This window comes from Balaenoptera borealis (assembly GCF_965194805.1).
Source record: "Balaenoptera borealis genome assembly, chromosome: 3".
Taxonomy (NCBI): domain Eukaryota; kingdom Metazoa; phylum Chordata; class Mammalia; order Artiodactyla; family Balaenopteridae; genus Balaenoptera; species Balaenoptera borealis.
This window is the reverse complement of record NC_138866.1, coordinates 177,929,529-177,952,001: the sequence shown is the minus strand read 5'-3', so window position 1 is coordinate 177,952,001 and position 22,473 is coordinate 177,929,529. Positions and strand designations below refer to the sequence as shown.

The window sequence follows — 22,473 nt, the reverse complement described above, 5'->3', positions numbered from 1 at the left end:
AGTTTCAATTTCAGTGCTTGTGATTGGTCTGTTCATATTTTCTATTTCTTCCTGGTTCAGTCTCGGAAGGTTGTACATTTCTAAGAATTTGTCCATTTCTTCTAGTTTGTCCATTTTATTGGCATATAGTTGCTTGTAGTAATCTCGCTTGAGGTTATTTTTAGCTCAAATTTATTACATGAATTCTAACTCAAAACCCAAAACTCCCCCCATAATGAAATTTATATTATTTGCACTTGGTTAAAAAGGAATGATACATTCTAAAAAATACCTCCTGTGTGCACTCTAATCTTATGTACTGAGACTCTCTCTATACTATTTTTAAACCATAACAAAAACATGAACCCATATTATGTGATCCTAAACATATCTATGCTTTAAAAGGTGACATTTTATTGTATAATGCTGTGTCAAGCAGTTTAAGCCATAAGGAAGAGTCATCGGTTGCATGAAGTAGGGGGGTTTATTGTGAAGATCAGTGGGAGATAACAAATCAAGATACCGATTGAACAGCCGGGATTCCAAGAGACAAACACAGTTTGGGAATTGCTAGAGATCGCAGGATCCACGCAGCTCCGGGTATATGGTGCCTCTTCATTCCCTGTGAATCCTATCTGTAGTGTTCTGCTATTGCTCCGTCTCAGATAGTTTTCCCTATTTCCCTTTTTATTCCTGTCTGTTTTCAACTGTTGCGCTTTCTCCCTACATCTGAGGCAGCCTGTTGGGTGTGCTTGACCCTCTGTACGCCCAGGGCTGTCCGTGGTAGGCTCGCCCTGGGTCCCCGTCGGTCACCGCCAGAGCAGCAGCGGGGCCACACAGAGACAACAGGCAGTCCAGGTCGGAGGAACCCCTTAGACGAGAACCAGGGCTATGGGCATTCCGAGGACTTGCCAGGACAGGCAGCAATGATTAGTCGGGACTGTCTTATTTTAACAAAGCAGTAGGCTGCTTTTCCTCATTGAATGGGACGACCCTATATTTCAAAAGATGAGATCAGGCTTTGAGCCACAGTGTGTTAATGAAACAATCATTTCATTTCAAGCACTTCCCCTGTCTATCATTTTCACTGTCAAAATAACTGAGGGGAAGAAATGGATCATCGACCAAGCAGGAACTTCATTGACAAACCTTCCACAGATGAGACTCAAATGAGACTCTAACATGAAGAAGAAAGACCCTCTCAGAAGTATTCTCGACTGGTTTGTCTTTCATCCCCCAGATGCTTAAATGCTCTGTGGGGAAATACATTTGTAGATAACAAGTCACCCTGACAGTAGCAAATGTATCATTTTCCAATCTCTGAATCAAACTTATAAGCTACTCTGAAAACTGAAGAGGATTATCAGATAATCACTTGGATTATTTTAAGACCTAGAGGGAAAATATCCAAGAACAGTGAAGCATTGATACTTCTAGAGACTTGGTTATGTAATTCTTGATGAAGATCTCGTTGGAAGGTTCCAAAAGATAAAAGTGGCGTCCTGGAAGCACACGAATATCAAAACTTCCACTGGTTACATCTTCCCAGGCTAAAAAGAAACAGAATTATATTCAATAACAACTGACACCGCCAACAACAGAAGATTTACTTCCAGGTGTTACTTTTCTAAGAGCTGACACCAGTGGTAGAGTTACTTCCAAGGTCTCAGGTTCCGTATTTCCTGTATTTTTAATTTCTCAGAGACCTATCGGTATACAGCGGTATTACCTGCCTTCTCTCATTTCACACAACATCTCTCCATTTACACTAAATAAAACTTGGGCCAATTTTCTACTCCATGTAACCGCTAGTTGACATTAGCTGAAAAATCATCAGATATCTCAATAAAATACCTCAAACCATCAAAATAATTTCACCTTCCAAATCTGCTGGTATATCTTCAGATCCAGTAAAGCATGTTGAGTCATGTTAACTCACAAGAAAGAACAGCCTCAGAGGGTGTATCAAAGCTGCAAACATAGAAGAGCCGGGTGGTAACTTTTCACAATAGACACCCCCAGAATCTTTTCCTATTAATAACTTCATTTATTTATTTATTTTTTAAAAAATTTATTTATTTATATTTTTGGCTGCGTTGGGTCTTTGTTGCGGTGCGTGGGCTTCTCATTGCGGTGACTTCTCTTGTTGTGGATCACGGGCTCTAGGCACGTGGTCTTCAGTAGTTATGGCATGAGAGCTCAGTAGTTGTGGTGCAGAGGCTTAGTTGCTCCACGGCATGTGGGATCTTCCCGGACCAGGGCTCGAACCCGTGTCCCCTGCATTGGCAGGCAGATTCTTAACCACTGCGCCACCAGGGAAGCCCTAATAGCTTCATTAAAATCAAACATGGCGTGTCCTCACTTCTTTCCCTTTTGTTATTTACAGCAATACAAACTTTTGTTTTTTTTTAAGACTTTGCTTTTATTTATTTTTTATTTATTTATTTATTTATTTTAAATTTATTTATTTATTTATGGCTGTGTTGGGTCTTCGTTTCTGTGCGAGGGCTTTCTCTAGTTGCGGCAAGCGAGGGCCACTCTTCATTGTGGTGCACGGGCCTCTCACTATCGCGGCCTCTCACTATCGCGGCCTCTCATTGCGGAGCACAGGCTCCAGACGCGCAGGCTCAGTAGTTGTGGCTCACGGGCCTAGTTGCTCCGCGGCATGTGGGATCTTCCCAGACCAGGGCTCGAACCCGTGTCCCCTGCATTGGCAGGTGGATTCTCAACCACTGCGCCACCAGGGAAGCCCTACAAACATTTTTTTATCTATGATTCTTCTACCTGTCAGCACCTGAGAGTCACTGTGGTTCAGGCTATTTTCCAAGATCATCTGGCTTCTAGAACAATGCCAGTGGCAGCAGGATGGCACCTGGGCACCCAGTCCAGCTCAGGATGAGGCTGGTTATATAGTATCTTTAAGTGTCATTCCCCCCAAATGACCACCTCTCTATTCCCCAGCCTTCCATCGTCTGGCAGAGGGTTGCTGTGTACAGAACAGAAGCAGGTTTATGGAAGCAGGGCCCCTGAGTTGGTTCCACCAATTCTCAGTTTAATCACAACAGCAGGAAACATTGACCGAGCTCGGTGCTGGGTGCTGTGTTAGCCCCTAGGGACACTTGAATAAATAAGCACGGTCCCTTTCCTCCTGCAGTTTAGAGACTGGCTGGGGAGACAGACATTAATTAAATCATCGGACGACTGGAGAGATGTGTCACCAAGTTCAGGGTCATCTGTGAACACCTGACAGGTGGGGGTAGGGAGGCATCAAGCAGGGACTCCCTGGGAAATGGAGTTGGACCTGAGATCTGAATAAACAGGAAAAACTTGGCAAAGGGGAGAGAGGCAGCAGGGGAAGAGGGAACAGATGAGCAGAAACCAATGGCTATTGTTCCAAGAGCGAATGGGGAATCGGGACAAACTGAGGTAGAAGAAGCAAGCAAGGGCCAAGCGTAGGCCTCACGAAGGGCTTTGGTCATCATAAGACAGCCAGGAAGCCCCCAAGAGGATGTAAGGCAAGGCAACTCATGACCAAACTTGACTGTTATCCCTCTGGGTATAATGTGAGGAGCACATTATAATGTGGGACCGAAAGGGGCAAAGGGTTGTTTCAGTAGTCCAGGCAAGAATTCCCACTTCTGCCCAGAAGGTAGAAAACTAGGAGCACCACTCCTGGCCTAACGAGGAACAAAAGCCCAACAGGCTGCAAAACCGTAACTTCTCTTGAGCTCATCAGAGAGCTGAGCTTGCAAGGCAAACTAGAAACCGAACTCCGGGGAAGGTCAGGCCCCCCTAAGCAGAGGCGGGACATGCGGACTGGCTCACGTGGGCAAAGCCTGGGAGGAAGGGGTGCCTGCTGTCCATGTGGGCAAGAAGAAATCCGCTAAAATGTGCAAGGGCTGGAGACCAAGCGTGGGGTGGTGTGTCAGATGCAGTTCACACCGACTCACAGGCTCCCGTCCGTTGGCCCCCACTAGGCGTTTCACGAGAAAGACTGGGAACAAGGCGAGAGGCCAGAAGGAGCCTTCTCGGCGGGGCAGGTGGGCAGCAGGAAAGTGGATGTGACCATGAGATGGGCACTAACCCTGCCCCCTGCCCGAGTCCTCCCCTCCTGCTAAGCAGGCCTCAGCTGCTGGAGTTGGGGCATCAACCACTTCCAGCCCCAGGCGCAGGAGGAGACCCACAGATGTCGGGGATAGAAGCATTAACCCTCTACGCTTGGGGAAGGAGTGGGAAAGCGTCTTGGGGCCACAATTCTTTTTTTTTTTTTAAATGTGACAGATCATGAGTCATTTTTATTGGTTATGCTTGAGAAACACAACTACACATCTAATTCCCTTTAAATACCAGTTTCCCATAGAAGTTCTCTCTTGCTCCATTTACTTTTTTTTCTTTTCACTCTCTTTTTTTTTTTTTTTTTTTTCCGGGCATGCCGTGTGGCATGTGGGATCTTAGTTCCCCGACCAGGGATCGAACCTGCGCCCCTCGCATTGAAAGCACGGAGTCTTAACCACTGGACCGCCAGGAAGTCCCCGGGGCCACAGTTCTATACAAAAACCAAGAAAAAGTCTTCTACTCCTGGGGAGGGACTGGAAACTTCCCCCCAATACCCACAAGACCCACCCACAAGGCCCAGGTACAGAGGACCTGCCTAAGATTGAAGCTCAAGACTGGCTAGGATGTCCAAGAACTCCGCACGTTACCACAGAGGCTAGCGTCACACATAGGGTACCAAGCAACAGCTGCCAGTGGTGCGAGCCTGGGGAGAGACTGTTCTATGAGGCACAGAGAAGACGGAAAAATTGAGAAAAATTCTCCAGCAGCCCAGACTCCACAGTACACACACAGTAACTTGGGAGCAGCGTTGTCCTGGGGTAACCATAGTAACAACAAAATCCAAACACAGCTCTTCTCCAGTCTGGACTGACCCAACCCCCCACATGAATGGCCTGACAAAGAGGGGATGTGCTCAAATCCAAGTGTAAAAAATATTTATGTCAGCTTCGTGCATGATATCTAGCTTTCAATCCAAAAAAATCAGACACACAAGAAGGCAACAAATAACTCCATTGTCAAGAGCCAAAGCTCTTGACAAAGAATCCAGAGAATCCAAAGAATCCTGAATCCAAAGAATCAGACTCAGATAAGACTCAGATGTTAGAACTATCAGACACGGGCTTTACACGACCTATGATTGAGATGTCAAAGCATTTCATGGAAAAGGTAGGCATGCATGAACAAACGGGTAAGTTCATTAGAGAGGTGAAGACTGTGAGAGCCCAAAAGAAATTCTAGAAAGAAGCAGCAACAGCAATGAGGCATTCCTTTGTCAAGCTCATCAGGAGACCTGACACAGCTGAGGAAAGAATCAGTGAACCTGAAGATGGTTAATAGAAATTATCCAAACTGAAACGAAAAGGAAAAAATGTTAACAAAAGAGACAGAACATCTGAGAGCCCTGGGACAATATCAGACAGCCTGACATGTGGTGTAGTCAGGGTCCCAGACGGAGAAGAGAACAGCACATGAGGCCAGGTAGGGCAGGAGGACAGCTTAAGTGAGGTGGGAGCTGACAAAGCTTTCCCACCTGTCACAGATTTTCATTTTGGCCACCAGGCTCTGAGCCTTGGGGTTGGGTGATGGGAAAGAGCTGAGAGACGTTCTCAGGCCTGATTTCATTTCTATTGGAAAAACCTGAGAGCTACAGAGAGGCGGGGAGAGGAGAACAGACTGAGCAAGGGGAAGTGGCAGGAGCGAAAGAAGAATGCGCTGAGCAGGCTTGGGGAGAACGTGCGGGATTTGGGGACACAGGAAGCGAAGAGCTGTGAGTAGCTACTGTGATCTGATTCTCTGGGGAGAGGGTGAGAATGTTACAGAGTTTTTGTTGTTGTTTTTTTATTCTATGAGTGGAATATCCCTGTGGGCGATTTCTCTTATTTTTGGTTTGGGGGAGGTTTCTTTTGAGAGCTCCTGAGAGTTTAGCAGAACTACTTTATAGTACCGCTGCCTTGGCATCCACACTGTGTGGCCAGGTGGCCTGTGGGAGCATTGCACTGACACTAGCCCTTCCTGAGAGCAAATGTAGAGTCACAAATAAGGGTGAGTTCCTGGGAATTGCCTGGCGGTCCAGTGGTTAGGACTCTGCGCTCTCAGTGCCGGGGGCCCGAGTTCGATCCCTGGTTGGGGAACTGAGATCCCACAAGCCGCGCAGCTTGGCAGAAAAAAAAAAAAAAAAAAAAAAGAGTGAGTTCCTGATAGGACCCTCCCAACAGCTTTTGTGATAGGTTTCTTCTGGCCTCCCAGAGCCTTCCCTCGTGTGCCTCTTAGATAACTCTCCCGTGAAGTTTACCAAAACCTGTTCTTTGGGGTTTGAATTGACCAGTTTGGCCTATAGCCCGGGAACCCCAAAGCCCTCCACCCATGCATAAAGCACCCCGTAATAAGGGCATGTCCTTCAGGTCCTGCCACCTCTCTGCCTGTAGCCCGCCTTGACCTCCCTGTGTGGCCCCTCCAGTTGTGCCGTGGACATCCTCCAGGACCTGTGAGTTGTGAACGTCTCTATTTCAGTTTCTCTTGGGGTCTGTTATTGAACCTCTGCTCCCTTTCCAACCCCCAGGGTTCTTCTTAACAAATGTTAATTCGACAGAGTCACAAGAGCCTTTAGTAGTGAATTGTTTTGCTGTGTTTGGTTTTTAAAATTGCATGAGGTTTGTTACGTGCCATGCTGTCTCCTAAACATGATCTCATTTAATCCTCACCACCACACCTGGAGAGAGTTACTCTCATCAGATGAGACCCTGGCTGTGAGTCTCACAGCTACTAAGCCAAGGGTTTGGATCCTGGGAAGCAGACTCTGCAGACGGCGTGTTTGTGCAAGGCTTAATTATTAAAAAGCAGCTTTTGCCTACGTTATTATTTCAGTGAATGTCCACAGTGATTTGGATTTTGCCCTCGTTACCAGCAGGAGCTGGCGGAGTACATCAAAGAGCTCTATGAGAACTTCTGCAGGCACAATGGTAGCAAGAAGGTCTGCAGCACCTTCTGAATGCAGTGGTCTTCACAGGCATTGTGGCTTTCTACGTAGCCTCGGGCCTCACTGGCTTTATTGGTCTTTAGGTGGTGGCTCAGCTGTTCAGCTGTATGGTTGGACTGCTGTTAATAGCGCTTCTCACCTGGGGATACATCAGGTCTCTGGTCAGTATCGTGAGCTGGGCGGTGCTATTCATTCTGGTGCAGCATATGTATAAGAGCAGGCCTCTTCTCACATTGGTAATTCCACTCAGGCTGCTGTGAGGGATGCAGTTGTTGGGAGACCATCCTTGGATTAAAAAAGCTCAGTAGCATCTTAACAAGAGGATCCCACAAGACCCTGGCCAGCCCCTTCTGATTTCTGGGCTTCTGCCACGGTCACGGGTCCGTGGCCGGACTGGTGTTTCTTGGATTCTGACTCTGTGCTAAGCCAGGAACACAGCTCAGCCCTGTGAGGACCACATTTGCTTAGATGGGGTAGAAGTGGAGAGAGATGGTCAGACTTGGGGCAGCTGGGAGACGGATGGTGGACCTAGTGATAGAGTAGAGGTGGGCATTGGGGTGCTTCAAATCTGCTCGACTTTTTTTTTTTTTTAGAGCTATTTGTGTAAACTTCTAGTCACAGGCAGTGCCCAAGGTGGCCCTAGGCCCAGTTCCAGGCTTTTTGGTGGAAATAAACACAGGCCCAAGGATCTCACTCCTCCACAGAGGAGACAAAGCCCAGACAAAATAGAAGAAATGCATGGCAGTAGATAATGGTGACTAAGGGCCGCATGCTGGCCCCATAGGGCCTGCTGTGGGGAAGTTAGAATAGGAAGAACCATTTGTAGGTTCCGATTATTGGGGCCAGCATCTGGAATGTTAGGACGTCAGTCCTGTTAGAAGAATCAAGTGTCAATGAGACATCTCAGGAGACAGAGGAATGGTCATGTGCCATGGAGCCAAATGAGTTCTGGAACAAAATTCCCAAAAAAGCAAACCACTCTCCTGTCCTGGATCACCTCCACACTTAATAAGTAGGGATCCCCTTCTGCTGACCCCCTAAGATGAGAATCCTTTGGCGTTAGTAATTTATTCAACAAATATTTGTTATGTGATAAAACATACATGTTGAACCATATTTTTTTGAAGAAAAAGATGCTCTGTTCATCCTTAATTGATGTAATTTCCAGGCCCAGCTCCATTCTAAGGCAGCAAAAATATTACAGGTGGGCCTCAAAGGGAAGGAAGTCAAACTGCCTTCCTGGATAAGCAGCCCCAGAGAACCGCCAACCTGCATCTTCCATAGATAATTATATATCAGAAAAAAACTTGTCTTGATTACTTACATGTAATTACTAACAATGCAACTATCTGTCACCAGTTTGGGAAATTGTTGTAAAAATGCCTTGTCATCAACAAAATCCGCAGGGATGCCTACCAGATCCTTTAGGAGACAGGTAATTTGTTCTTCTGACAGATCTTCGGAAAAACAAAGTCTGGCCTTTGACTTAAAACGTTAACAACATTAGTCTGATGTTTCATGTAACACACCTGTTCAGACACCAAAAGCTATCCCACTCTCCCTTTTGGTGATTTCAAGAATTCTCTGATCCAGCTAGTTTGCTGAAAGTTAAGTTCTCATCTGCCTCAGAATGAAAGAAAATACACTTAGAGTCAATATTAGCTTGGAGATGCTAGGGCCAGTGCAGGCACTGACCAGAAACAGTTAAAGTGCATTTCAGAGGAAAGGAGAGAATATACTGAAAGAGATTTGTGGGTCTTTCATTAACCAATAGTATCGTTCATTAATCCTTCATTATGCTGGATCAAAATTCACCAGATAGGAAAATAACAACTTGATTTTTCCCCCCCATTTCCCTCCTTTCCACCACCCTCCCTAAGGAAAACGAAAATTACTTACATGAGGAGCACTTATACCTGACACAAATAAATGCACCGGTTCTAGCTTATATTTTTCTTTTAGATGTAGCACAGTCATAAAAGTAACATAAGATCCGATACTACATTTGGGAAGAAAAACATGATAATAACTGTTCAACAAAACTCATGATAATCCATCGGGACTCCACAAGAACAAGCATCATATGCACAGCAATGGTCATGAAATAGTCCAAAGAAGAGCATACATTAGTTGAGTAATAACTAACTTATTTGTAAAAGGTATATTTTCAATGATTTATAGCAGCATGAGAAGTGTTTCAAGACATCCTAGGTAATTCAAACTAAGATCTGGTACTGATTTCCACAATGTCTTGAAATTAATTTAAATTTCCTTTTCTCTATGAAAGATATATATATCACTATGTCTTTAATAATATTTATCAGCAGTTCTCAAAGTACAGTCTGGGGACTCCCAGGAATTCCTGAGACGTTCTCACGTGGTCTGTGAGGTTTTATCCGGTGGCCTATGAGGTTAAAACTATTTTAGGATAATACCAAAATATCGTTTGCCTTTAAAACTCTCATTTTTTCATGAGAGCATAGTTGAGTTTTCCGTACCACAAGTGTGACATGGGGTATTGCCGCAGTTGGAATGCAGAAGCAGAAGGGAGAATCTAGCTGCCTTCTAATAAGCCAGACATTAAACATATGCCAAAGTGTAAAACGGTGCTACTCTTCTCACTATGTTTTTTGGAAAAATATATTCTTTTACATAAAATATATATTCTTTATGTCAGCATATAAGGGATTTATTAATGTTAAGTCAAGTATTTTTATAAATTTATTTATTTATTTATTTATTTATTGGCTGTGTTGGGTCTTCGTTGCTGCGTGCGGGCTTTCTCTAGTTGCGGCGAGTGGGAGCTACTCTTTGTTGCGGTGCACGGGCTTCTCATTGCGGTGGCTTCTCTTGTTGCAGAGCACAGGCTCTAGGCACGCAGGCTTCGTAGTTGTGGCACGTGGGCTCAGTAGTTGGGGCGCGTGGGCTTCAGTAGTTGTGGCACGCGGGCTCAGTAGTTGTGGCTCGTGGGCTCTAGAGCGCAGGCTCAGTAGTTGTGGTGCACGGGCTTAGTTGCTCCGTGACATGTGGGATCTTCCTGGACAAGGGCTTGAACCCGTGTCCCCTGCATTGGCAGGCGGATTCTTAACCACTGCGCCACCAGGGAAGTCCCAAGTGTTTTTAAAGTTTCATAGTTTTAATTTCTAATATGGTAAATATTGACTGATAAATCACACATAAAACCTCATTGAGGTCCTCAATGCTTTTTAGAAGTATTAAAGTAGTGCTGGGACCAAAAAGTTTATGGACTGCTGTGGACATTATGTAGTTATATTTTGTAGACAATACTGCCAGAGATAATTTTTTGTAAATATCTTTGGAGGATGAAGAAAGGGAAACTCAGTCCCATGTTCACTGCTGATGGAGTGTAAATTGCAGGTAATTTGGAAATATATATCAAGAGCTTTATCAATGTCATATCATTAACCTAAATTCTGGAGATATGTCCTTAAGAAATTTATAAGAGGTGTATACTAAATTTTCTACAAAAGTGTTCATTGAAGTGTTTTCATAACAGAAAACACTTTTCTCTCCACACAAGGGGATTGATAAAGTCATGAAGCAATGTAATCTTACAGCAGTAAAAGATCTCCACAGCAATAGTAAGTGGGGAAAAAAATCAGGAAAAAATATAAAATAGGATCTCATCATGCAAAGATACTATGAAGCCACATCACAATTCTGAAGGATTATCTAGGATACTGGATACTTTTTATTTTTCATTTTTTGCTTGAGCATATCTATAAATATTGGGTTAGCCAATAAGTTTGTTCATTTTTTTCCATAAGATGGCTCTAGCAGCACTTTGTTGTCTTTAACTTCATTAAAAACAATCTTGTTAGATTGCATGTGACATATCATGACTGTCATATCAGTGTGCATTTAAAAAAGACATCAAAATTGGTGAATTTTTGTGTAGCCATTTTAATATTGAAGATGGAAGAAAAAAGCAACATTTTCGGCATTTTATGCTTTATTATTTCAAGAAAGGTAAAAGCTCAACTGAAATGCCCAAAAAGATTTGTGCAGTGTATGAAGAAGGTGCTGTGACTGATCGAACGTGTCAAAAGTGGTTGCATGCTGGAGATTTCTCGCTGGACGATGCTCCACAGTCAGGTAGACCAGTTGAAGTTAACAGCGATCAAATCGAAACAATAACTGAGAACAGTCAACGTTATACCACGTGGAAGATAGCCGACATACTCAAAAATACCCAAATCAAGCGTTGAAAATCATTTGCACCAGCTTAGTTATGTGAATCACTTTGATGTTTGGGTTCCACAGAAGTTAAGCGAAAAAAATCTTCTTGACCATATTTCCGCATGCGATTCTCTACTTAAACGTAATGAAAACGTTCCGTTTTTAAAACAAATTGTGACGAGCGATGAAAAGTGGTTACTGTACAACAATGTGGAGCAGAAGAGATCGTGGGGCAAGTGAAATGAACCACCAACAACCACACCAAGGGCCGGTCTTCATCCAAAGAAGGTGATGTTGTGTATATGGTGGGATTGGAAAGGAGTCCTCTATTATGAGCTCCTTCCGGAAAACCAAACATTAATTCCAACAAGTACTGCTCCCAATTAGATCAACTGAAAGCAGCCCTCAACAAAAAGTGTCCAGAATTAGTTAGCAGAAAACGTATAATCTTCCATCAGGATAACGCAAGACCACAAGTTTCTTTGATGACCAGGCAAAAACTGTTAGAGCTTGGCTGGGAAGTTCTGATTCATCTGCCGTATTCACCAGACATTGCACCTTCAGACTGCCATTATTTAGGTCTTTACAAAATTCTCTTAATGGAAAAAATGTCAATTCCCTGGAAGACTGTAAAAGGCACCTGGAACAGTTCTTTGCTCAAAAAGATAAAAAGTTTTAGGAAGATGGAATTATGAATTTGCCTGAAAAATGGTAGAAGGTAGTGGAACAAAAGGGTGAATATGTTGTTCAATAAAGTTCTTGGTGAAAATGAAAAATGTGTCTTTTATTTTAACTTAAAAACTGAAGGCACGTTTTGGCCAATCCAATATGTATAATATAGTAGCCAAAATTATTGAGTCCTTACCATAATACCAAGTAATTTATGATTATTATCCCTTTAATCCTCACAAATGGGAACCATTATTATTCCAGCTTTACAGAGAAGGAAACTTAATTTAGAAGCCTAAGGAAGTTGCCCAAGTTCGAACTGAGTAGGAGGCAGACAGAACTCCAGAATTCATGACCTAACCTTAAAATTCTATAACTTAGCTTAAGAAACATATACTATTTATATCCTTTTTAAATTTTAAAAATAAATGGAATATAAGTTGCTGCCTAGAGTCTTGATTTTACAAGTCTTGATTTTTTTTTTTTTTTTTTGCCTAAAAGGAAAAAAGGTAAGAAGACTACACAGACAGGCCATTTGTAAGAGCTGTGGCTGGTTAAAATTACCCAATATGCTGGGACTGTTTTCAAAAGAGAAGATACCAAGAGGAGCCTAGGGTTTACACACTCCTGAAAAAAAGATTTCAGTTAATCTCACCACCTGGCATTTCTATCTTTTTGGTCCCTACTGCAGGGCTTCTTTTGGTCTGACTTTCTCATTTGAGAACAGCTATAAACCATATTGAATCAATCGTTATTTCAAGCAGTGGTGAAGTAGTGTAACCAAAACAAAGGCATGCGTCCCACAAGACACAAAGAACAACATTAACCGTAGATTTGTGATGGAAGAAACTCCCCCAAATGTCTCTCAAAACAGAGGTTAAATACCTGTGGCCAAAAAATGCAAAATTGTCACCCTGAAGGACCGGCAGCAGAGCACAGGCAATTTCATCAGCCATCTGGTAGATGTCACTTGGAAAAGGATCTTCAAGCCGACTTTCTCTCCCAGCAAGCCTTATGGCATGCCCTGGAGATTGAGGAAGACAGTTAATACATACAGACAGCGAGAGGAATGCTGTGATACTGTGAAAGAGCTTATGTTAATATGATGGGAGCAGTTTCAAAGACATGAATAGTAATGGTCAACGTAAGGAGAGAAAAGTTTTGGAATTTGCTGACTAAAAAGAGCACAAACTACAGCAGACTAAATATCTGAAAAATATTCTCCAGCTATAAAACATTTAGAAATACTAGATGAATCACATGTGTGCAGAGTTTGGCTCACAATAAGGTAAATGGAATACCTAGAAGAAAAAAAAATAAGAGGGGAGTGAAAATTCCAGTCATGAGCCTGTGCTAACAGAATGGCTGTTTATTGCTTGTATCAGGAAAATAAAATAACAGGTTTAAAGGGTGGCCAAGAGGGACAAGGCATTGGAGTGCCTTACATTTTTGAGAAAGGCAGATAGACCAATGGAACAGAATAGAGAGCTTAGAAGTAGACCACATGTATGTGAAAACTCAGTTTATAACTGTGTTGAATTTAAAATCAGTGGGGGAAACTGTAGATCTCTGAATAACCAAGTCAACTGGTTATTCATGTGGAAAAAATAAAATTAAATACCAAGCTCTTACGTCATATATAAAAGTCAATTCTAACTTAAATATGACAAAACACTTAAGAATTGATAGAAGAAAACATCAGCAAATAACTTTGTTACTGAGGGTCAGGATATGCTTTTAAAAGTAAGCTGTAAAAAGTACAAACTTTAAGAGTGATAAACTTGACTATATTAAATTTTAAAACTTCCGTGAATCAAAAGACAACACATAAAGAGGTGGCACAGACCGGGAAAGACATTTTAACCAACCAAACCTAAAATAAATTAGGGTCAAGAATATGTAAAGAATTTCTACATGTCAATAAAAAAAGAGATTCAAATGGAAAAGTGGGCATAAGATACTAATAAGAAATTCATAGGAAAGAAAACATAAGTAGCAATACATATATGAAAATGCCCAGTCTCATCTGTAGAGAGGGTTATTCCATTTAAAATCAGAGTAATTTCTTTATCTTATAACTGGAAGTTTTACCTTTTGACCACCTTCACCCATTTCCCCTACCCACTTCTGTTCTCTGAATCTGTTTTTTAAGATTCTGCATGTAAGTGATATTATACAGTATTTGTCTTTCTCTGTCTGACTCATTTCACTTAGCATAATGCCCTCACGGTCCATCTATGATGTTGCAAATGGCAGGATTTCCCTTTTTATGGCTGAATAATATTCCATTATCTCTCTATCTATCTGGATATCACATTTCCTATATCATTCATCTGTAGATTGATACGTAGATTGTTTCCATGTCTTGGCTATTGTAGGTGATGCTGTAATGAACATGAGGCGTGTAGATATCTCTTTGAGATACCAATTTTGTTTCCTTTGGATATATGCCCAGAAGTGGGATTGCTGGATCCTATGGTAGTTCGAGTTTTTATTTTTTGAGGAACCTCCATACTGTTTGCCATAGTGGCTTCCCCAATTTACATTCCCACCAACAGTGCACGAGGGTTCCCTTTTCTCCACACCCTCATCAACCACTTGTTATCTCTTGTCATTTTGGTAATAGTCATTTTAACAGGTGTGAGGTGATACCTTTGGGTTTTGATTTGCATTTCCCTGATGATTAATGATGTTGAGCACCTTTTCATGTACTTGTTGGCCATTTGTAAGTTGTCTTTGGGAAAACGTCTATTCAATTCCTCTGTCTATTCAATTTTAAAATCAGATTGTTTGTTTTTTTGGTATTGAGTTGTATAAGTTCCTTATATATTTTAGGTATTAACCCCTTCTTAGATGTGCGATTTACAAATATTTTCTCCCATTTGGTAGGTTGCCTTTTCATTTTGTTGATTCTTTTGCTGTGCAGAGCTTTTTAGTTTGGAGTCATCCCACTAGTTTATTTTACTTTTGCGTTTGTGCTTTAGGTGTCATATCTGAAAAATCATCACCATGATTAAGGTCAAGGAGCTTTTTCTTTGTTTCCTTCTAGGAGTTTTATGATTTCATGTCCTACATTTAAGTCTTTAATTCATTTTGAGTTAATTTTTGTAAGTGGTGAGAGGGGTCTAGTTTCATTCTTTTGCTTGTGAATATCCAACTTTCCCTGCACCATTTATTGAAGAGACTGTCTTTTCTCCACTGAGTATTCTTAACACTCTTGTCAAATATTAGTTGACTGTGTATTTGGGGGTTTATCTGGGCTTTCAGTTCTACTGCATTTGCCTATGTGTCTGTTTTTATGCCAATAGCATACTATTTTGATTACTATGAATACGATCTAGGGATATAATGTACAGCATGGTGACTATAGTTAACAAAACGGTATTGTATATTTGAAAGATAAAAGTTATCACAGGAAAAAAAGTTGAAACTGTATGAGGTGATGGACGTTAACTAAACTTAGTGTGGTGATCATTTCACGATATATACACATGTCAAATTATATGGTTCAGCTTAAACTTATACAGTATTACATGTCAATTATATCTCAGTAAAACTGGAAAAAATAGAACAAAATCAGAATAATTTCATGCACAGATTGGCAAAAAATCAAAAACCTTGGCAATAACAATATTGTCAAGGATATAGAGCAATGAGGATTTTCATGTGCTGCTTTGGCAGTGTGAATCATTTCAGTTCCTTTGGAGAAAAGTTTGACAATATCTCCTATGGTTGGGGACACTCCTATTCCACTACCCAGAAATTCCACCCCTAGATGTAGACTCTGTTACCCATGCATGCAAGAACACATACAGTTGCCCCTTGAACAACAAGAGTTTGAACTGTGAGGGTCCATTTATATGCAGATTTTTTTTCAGTAGTAAATACTATGGTACTACAGGAAACACGGTTGGTTGAATCCATAGATGCTGAACCATGAAAACAGAGGGCCAACTACTAGTTATATGTGGATTTTTGACTGTGCAGAGGGTCAGTGTCCCTAACCCCTGCATTGTTTAAAGGTCAACTGTATATGAGACTGCTCATAGAAATTATTACTAATAGCAAAAAAATGAAAAAGACTTTAATACCTGTAAAGAGAAGAGTAGATGCATAAGTTGTGTTTTAGTCACAATGGAATAATAAACACTAGTTAAAAATCAATGAAGTAGAGATCCACATATCCACGTGATGAATCTCAAAAAATCAGAGGATAAAAAACACAAGTTTCAGAGGAATGTTTACAATATGGTACATTTATATAAAGTTAGAAAAACACATGAAATGTCTATATTAAACTGTCAGCTGTTGATTTAAAACCTTGTATGAAACTACTTCCAATAATTTGAAAAAATATATTTACACATTAGTAATAGGGCTCTCTTCTTCCAATGAATGGATTGTTTTGAGACCTCCGTGGCAGAGTACTGATGACTGGAAAGTGGAGAGAAAGGGGCTTGGAAAGCATGAGGGAGCAGAGAGGGGTGGTGTTTGGAAGGGCAACATTTCCAGGGGTGAGAAAGGCATCTTGGAAAGGGGAGAAACATCTCTTGGAGGCCTGCTGGCAAAAATAAAGAAGGAGGGAGCTGAAGATAAGAGCCCTACAGATACAAGGTAGGATCAAAGAATCAGAAGAATGTGGAAACCGCAGCTCTACAGTGTCGTTTATTTTTAAACTGCACTTCACTATAGCGACAGAAGAGGGCACTCTTGAACTAATAAACAGAGTAAGCAATGAATCACCTTGGGCTCCCCCCCAATAGAACGACCTGTTTTTGTGTGTCGGGAAAATCCAACACACTTCATCATGAACAGAAATAAACCTAACACACAGAACAAAGAAAGTAGGAATTAAACTTTTTCAGCTAATTAACATGCTTTTAAAAAAACTCACAGAGCAGGACTTCCCTGGGGGCGCAGTGGTTAAGAATCCGCCTTCCAATGCAGGGGACACGGGTTCAATCCCTGGTCCAGGAAGATCCCACATGCTGCGAAGCAGCTAAGCCCATGCATCACAACTACTGAAGCCTGCGCACCTAAAGCCTGTGCTCTGCAACAAAAGAAGCCACTGCATAGAGAAGCCCGCACACCTCAACAAAGAGTAGCCCCCACTCGCTCCAACTAGAGAAAGCCCGCACGCAGCAACAAAAACCCAACGCAACCAAAAAGAAAAAAGAAAAAGTATATTCCAATAAAAATTTAAAAAAGAAACTCACAAAGCAAACAACACAACACTCCAACATAAATTCAAATGAGAAATTGCAGGTATGAAAAAACACTGTAACTCACAAATTTAAAATCCTGAACAGAAATAGACAAACAATTGCAAAAAAAGCTGGCAGAATGCTGGAAAGAAATTGAATAAGAAGACAAAAATTATTTCAAAAATGACTGAAAGTGATCTGTGAGATAATAGATGCATAGTATTTAAATGGATACGGAGGACAGAAATAAAAAAGCTAGGAATAAGAAAACAAAGAAAGAAGGAAAAGATCCCCAAAGAAGGTGATAATTATAAAAGGCAGAAAGAGTTCCAACACAGGAATAATTGGAGACTCTGAAGAAAGGTAAACAAACTGAAACACTGGAAAAGAACTAATATTTGAAATTATAGTCCATGCAAACTTCCCTGAAATAAAATAAGACATGAAACTGTGTGTTGAAAGATTTTGACAATTAAGGAAATGCGGTGAGGGATAGATGAGAACAACCTTTGCAACTTTTCCATAAACCTAAAACTATTTTTTTAAATAGCTGTTTAAAAAAAAAAAAAATGAATGGAGATCTTTGTCAAAAGTAAAAATAAAATCTGAAGCAAATATTTCAAAATAGTAATATTGAAAAGGCAGGTAGTAGTTGATACACGATGGTTTGTTAGATTACTCCATTAAACCAGCTTTCCAGTTCTGGTTGTTAAGAAGTATCTTGCATGGCATTGTAAATCAACTATATGCCAATAAAATTTTTTTTAAAAAGAATATTACTCAGCCATAAAAAAGAACAAAATAACGCCCTTTGCAGCAACATGGATGGACCTAGAGATTGTCATACTGAGTGAAGTAAATCAGAAAGAGAAAGACAAATATCGTATGATATTGCTTATATGTGGAATCTAAAAAAATGGCACAAATGAACCTATTTACAAAACAAAAATAGATTTACAGATGTAGAAAACAATCTTATGGTTACCAGGGGGGAGAGGGGAGAGGGATAAATTGGGAGATTGGGATTGACATATACACACTACTATATATAAAATAGATAACTAATAAGAACCTGCTGTATAGCACAGGGAACTCTACTCAATACTCTGTAATGGCCTATATGGGAAAAGAGTCCTAAAAAAAAAAAAAAGAGTAGATATATGTATATGTATAACTGATTCACTTTGCTGTACACCTGAAACTAACACAACATTGTACAATAAATCAACTACAATCCAATAAAATTTTTTTTAAAAAAGTATCTTACAGCAGAAAAACTCTCTCATTGAACAGGTAGATAAGCTGAATAAAACACAAACACACACACACACACACACACACACACACACACACACACATACATACATACATACACAAATGATCTGTTTGAAGCCATCATTGAGCTTCTGAGGCAACGAGGACATTCCTGGAGAGAGGAAAATCCTGGAGAAGTGAAATGCGATTCCTCCAGCCTTACTCCCCTTGTGGAGATGTGTCAATTACTTGGTAGAGGTCACAAGTTCTAGACTGCAGGCTGAGGCCTACTTTTAAGAGGGCAAGAGGCCAGCAAGCTATTTGCATTCCCACAGAGCTAGAGAGATAAACATTGGAAGACAGTGCTGCAGAGCCAGCTAGGAATTGGACGCCACAGAGACAAGAGGTGCAGCATTTTGTCCCTCAAGGCATCTGACTTAGTCTTAAACTTCACACATCAAGGGATTAAGAAAATAAAATCAGAAAATTATACTTAAAAGAATAATGGTATTCAGTTTCACGCTGCTGTGAGAAAAATTCAAGTTCACAATCCACCAACAAGAAAGTTCCTAGGACAGACAGGGCAATAAATGTAAGCTGAAGCACAGAGACAAAAGGAACATAAAAAAAGTGAACAGAGTCTCAGTGCCCTGTTGGACAATATCAAGTGATATAACATGTTTAATTAGGAAACAGAAGGTAACAGAATTTCTTACTCTAGAAATATAAAAATCACCTTATTGAAGAGCACTCTTGAATGCCTATTACTATTAATTATTCACCAGTAAGGAAAAGCTTTATCGTGCTTCGAATTCCTATATGTGCATGTCACCTGACCTTATAAATTACTTAGATGGTGATGAAAGTTCACATACCTTCCATTGAGTTAGGAATATCTTGGCCCCATTTGGCAAAATAATTGGAGCCACCTCCTGCCCAGGGAAAGCAAACTAACCTAAAAGGTGAATTACGATTCTGGTATAAGCAGTTCACAACTTTGTCATTCCTAGGAGAAAATTCAAATATATTTAATGATGATGTAAATCAATTAACCTGTCCAAACTGAAAATAGGTGTGTTTTAACAGAAATTTTTATTAATTATAAAGAGAATATGTTCAAATATAAAGTGATTGCCATTTTTTTCAACAAGATAGACCAAAAAGACCAAAAAAGATTTTCATGTATTTGTTTTTAACAATTAGAATATATAAACTTTTAGGGATGTAGGTGAAATAGTCAAGTATCTATATGTAACATTTAGGAAGTACATTTCCTATGCACATTTAAAGCGATAGATGTGTTAATTTAGAAATCACCTTTTTCACAATTCAAGGAATAGTTTTATCTACCCAGTTTTATCTCAGTGCCTTCATGATTTCAAGTCATCTGTAAGTTTTCCAGAGCACATAATTTCCACTCCCTTCTGAGTGTTAGATAAATACATCTTTTGCATCTGCATATAATGCTGTCTTTGGAAATTTTACGCCAAGATCCAAGTATCCTTTCACCTAGTATTAGGATAATTTATTTTTTAAAAATTCAAAATATATTTATATATTTAATGTAAATATATATATAAATTCAACAATATACATTTGTATCATCCATAGTTTAAACATTTCTGTAAAGTTTTCAAATTGATCATTAAATCGTTTACAAAGATAAGTAGTCTTTCCAAATGTGAGATTATCAACCCTAGTATTGTGATTAAATCTGTTTTGCCTCTTTTTTACCCCCCAAACTAACAATGATTGAGATTTTTTTCAAGTTCACATGTGTTCTCTAAAGTGGACTTTGTTTTTTCATAATAAAATAATAGACAGAACACTAATAATTATGAGAGACTTTACAGAAACTTAAGCACAAGTTAAAACCTTTCTTGTGGGCAAAGATAACTTTTGAAGAAAAACTCCTTGCCTTGTATCTGGGAACTTATGTTAATAATCACTAATTTAAAGATAAAAAACAAAAGGGCTAATTTTAATGTTTTCTTTTGAAGAATAACATTTGGTACTTGAGGCTATATTCTCCTAACTAATCCTATTACCAACAAACTCACTGACTATAGATCAGCCCTAAATAAGAGCTTCATAGGTATCAACTATTTTATGGAAAAATGCTAGAGTCATTTTTTTTTTTTTTTTTTAATTTATTTATTTATTTATTTTTGGCTGTGTTGGGTCTTCGTTTCTGTGCGAGGGCTTTCTCTAGTTGCAGCAAGCGGGGGCCACTCTTCATCGCGGTGCACGGGCCTCTCACTATCGCGGCCTCTCTAGTTGCGGAGCACAGGCTCCAGATGCACAGGCTCAGTAGTTGTGGCTCACGGGCCTAATTGCTCCGTGGCATGTGGGATCTTCCCAGACCAGGGCTCGAACCCGTGTCCCCTGCATCGGCAGGCAGATTCTCAACCAGTGCGCCACCAGGGAAGCCCGAGTCATTTTTTTAAGGAGTACAAAAACCTTCCGTAGTGCCTACCACAGTTTGGTAAAAACTACGTAGCTAATGGGTGATTTTTCTGAACCTTATTTCCGGAAGTTATTGAAGAGTCTCGAAAAATGACTTGAATTCAACATTTCTTTAAAACAAGTCCATATTTTTAAAGCCAAGGAGCCCTACTTCAATTATTTAAATTACTTGCATTCTAAGGAACAAAAATATGTCAGAACAAGAGTAGTTTTGCCATACCTGAAGCCTATGTAATTTGCAGGAATAGGGGAGTTCTTTAAGAAAAAGAATACAAAGCTATGAAGACAAAATTAGGTGTAGACTCTTTGATCATTAGTTTCAAGGTAAAACCATCTTCTTTTGCATTGGGGATGGGCTAAGAGTTACCTTTCACTTATTTAGAGCTGTGCCAGTCTCGGTGGGTCCTCAGAACCCATACTGATGGGGTGCCTGCCCTCCACAGTGAACCCACTGCCAAGATCTCATGAGAAGGTAGAGCCTGGGAGGGTAGTGCTCATTGCTGTGAAGTCTGGACAGTTAGTAGAACCTTCTTACTCTTGGGCTCTTGCTATCTCCCCATCCATCCAACCGCCTGTGTCTCCCGAGAGAAAGAATCAAAGACCAAGAAAAGCTAACCTTGCTCAGCCAATCCTCTGGGCAGAAGACATCTACCTGAACTTGCCTTCTCTTTATCTTCCCCTTCTTCGTTTTTGAGTTAAATCATAAAATTCTAAGACTTTGGAGTCGAGAGGGGTCAGGGCGATCATTTAACCCACTATTACAGCCTAGTGACTAAGGCTGTGGACACAAAGAGATTCAAGTTCAAATCCTGGCTATACCCATCGATGTGACATTAGGCAAATGACCTGAGTGATTTAAAGTCTCAGCGTCCTCATCTCTAAAAGGAGTACAATAATAGTGTCTTCCCTAGATTTTGATTGAATGTCTCAAAGATGCTCAGCATGGTTTTAGGCACCCACTAAACAAAAATGAATGTTACCTATTATTCCTTGTTTGACAGTTGAAGAAACTGAGGCTGAGAGATGTTAAGTTACTTGCCCAAGCTCACCCAGCCAGTGACAAATCAGGAATTAGAACACAAATCCTGTTCATCCTAAAAGCTACTTCCCCACTTATCCCTCTTCCCGTGTTCTCAGCATCAGCATATAAGTAGATCACTAAGTGGCAGGGAGTGGACAACACACCTGGGAAGCTTCGAATTAGAGAGCCAGGGTTCTTTGCTACTTCAGGATGTAAATGGAATCTTGCCTTCACCTCTCTTAATCCACACGAGTGTTTCGGCCAAGTCACAGATTTACAATTTCACTTTAAAATCACCACCAAGTCAGTACCATTCTAGATAGTGAGTAGTTGGTGCCCTTTACAATACCTTGCACTTGGGGTAAAGGCCACCAAATGAGGTTTCTCTGAGAAGCCCCTTTCAATGTAAAAGGGCAACCTCCACATGCAGAATATCGGAGCACCTGGGGGTGGGGGGGTGAACCAGATTGCACAGGAAGTCACATACCTAGATGTCCCAGCTTCATCTCTTCTGTCCATTCCGTGAGGAGATGGTGCAGAATTGCTGGTCTCAGCAACATGGGGTATAAAACCTCTCATCAGCCTTGTGCACACTTTTAAATCTGTTGACTGTATTTATTGCTCCAAACTCTGTTTAAAAAAACAAA

General features: G+C 40.6%; 2 protein-coding genes across 9 annotated transcripts in view; one reads left to right on the top strand and one right to left on the bottom strand.

Annotated features, from left to right (window-relative positions):
- The window catches only part of DCLRE1C (DNA cross-link repair 1C), a 116,864-nt gene that overhangs the window by 6,767 nt on the left and 87,624 nt on the right, over nucleotides 1-22,473 (top strand). The gene's annotated exons all lie outside the window — the stretch shown is intronic.
- Nucleotides 445-22,374, bottom strand: OLAH (oleoyl-ACP hydrolase). The gene is made up of 6 exons (XM_082385931.1): nucleotides 22,314-22,374; nucleotides 19,215-19,345; nucleotides 12,607-12,905; nucleotides 12,446-12,459; nucleotides 8,899-9,041; nucleotides 445-1,544 (listed from the first exon to the last, which is right to left on the bottom strand). Exons 1-6 carry the CDS (start codon nucleotides 22,343-22,345, stop codon nucleotides 1,372-1,374), a joined length of 792 nt encoding a protein of 263 aa, XP_082242057.1. The 5' UTR covers nucleotides 22,346-22,374; the 3' UTR covers nucleotides 445-1,371.

Coding starts and splice junctions, on each gene's coding strand:
- OLAH (XM_082385931.1), bottom strand. CDS start 22,345: ATGGACAGAAGAGATGAAGCTGGGACATCTAG. Junction 19,346..22,313: donor GATGAAGCTGGGACATCTAG/GTATGTGACTTC, acceptor ATTTTCTCCTAG/GAATGACAAAGTTGTGAACT. Junction 12,906..19,214: donor TATTCCTAACTCAATGGAAG/GTATGTGAACTT, acceptor CTCAATCTCCAG/GGCATGCCATAAGGCTTGCT.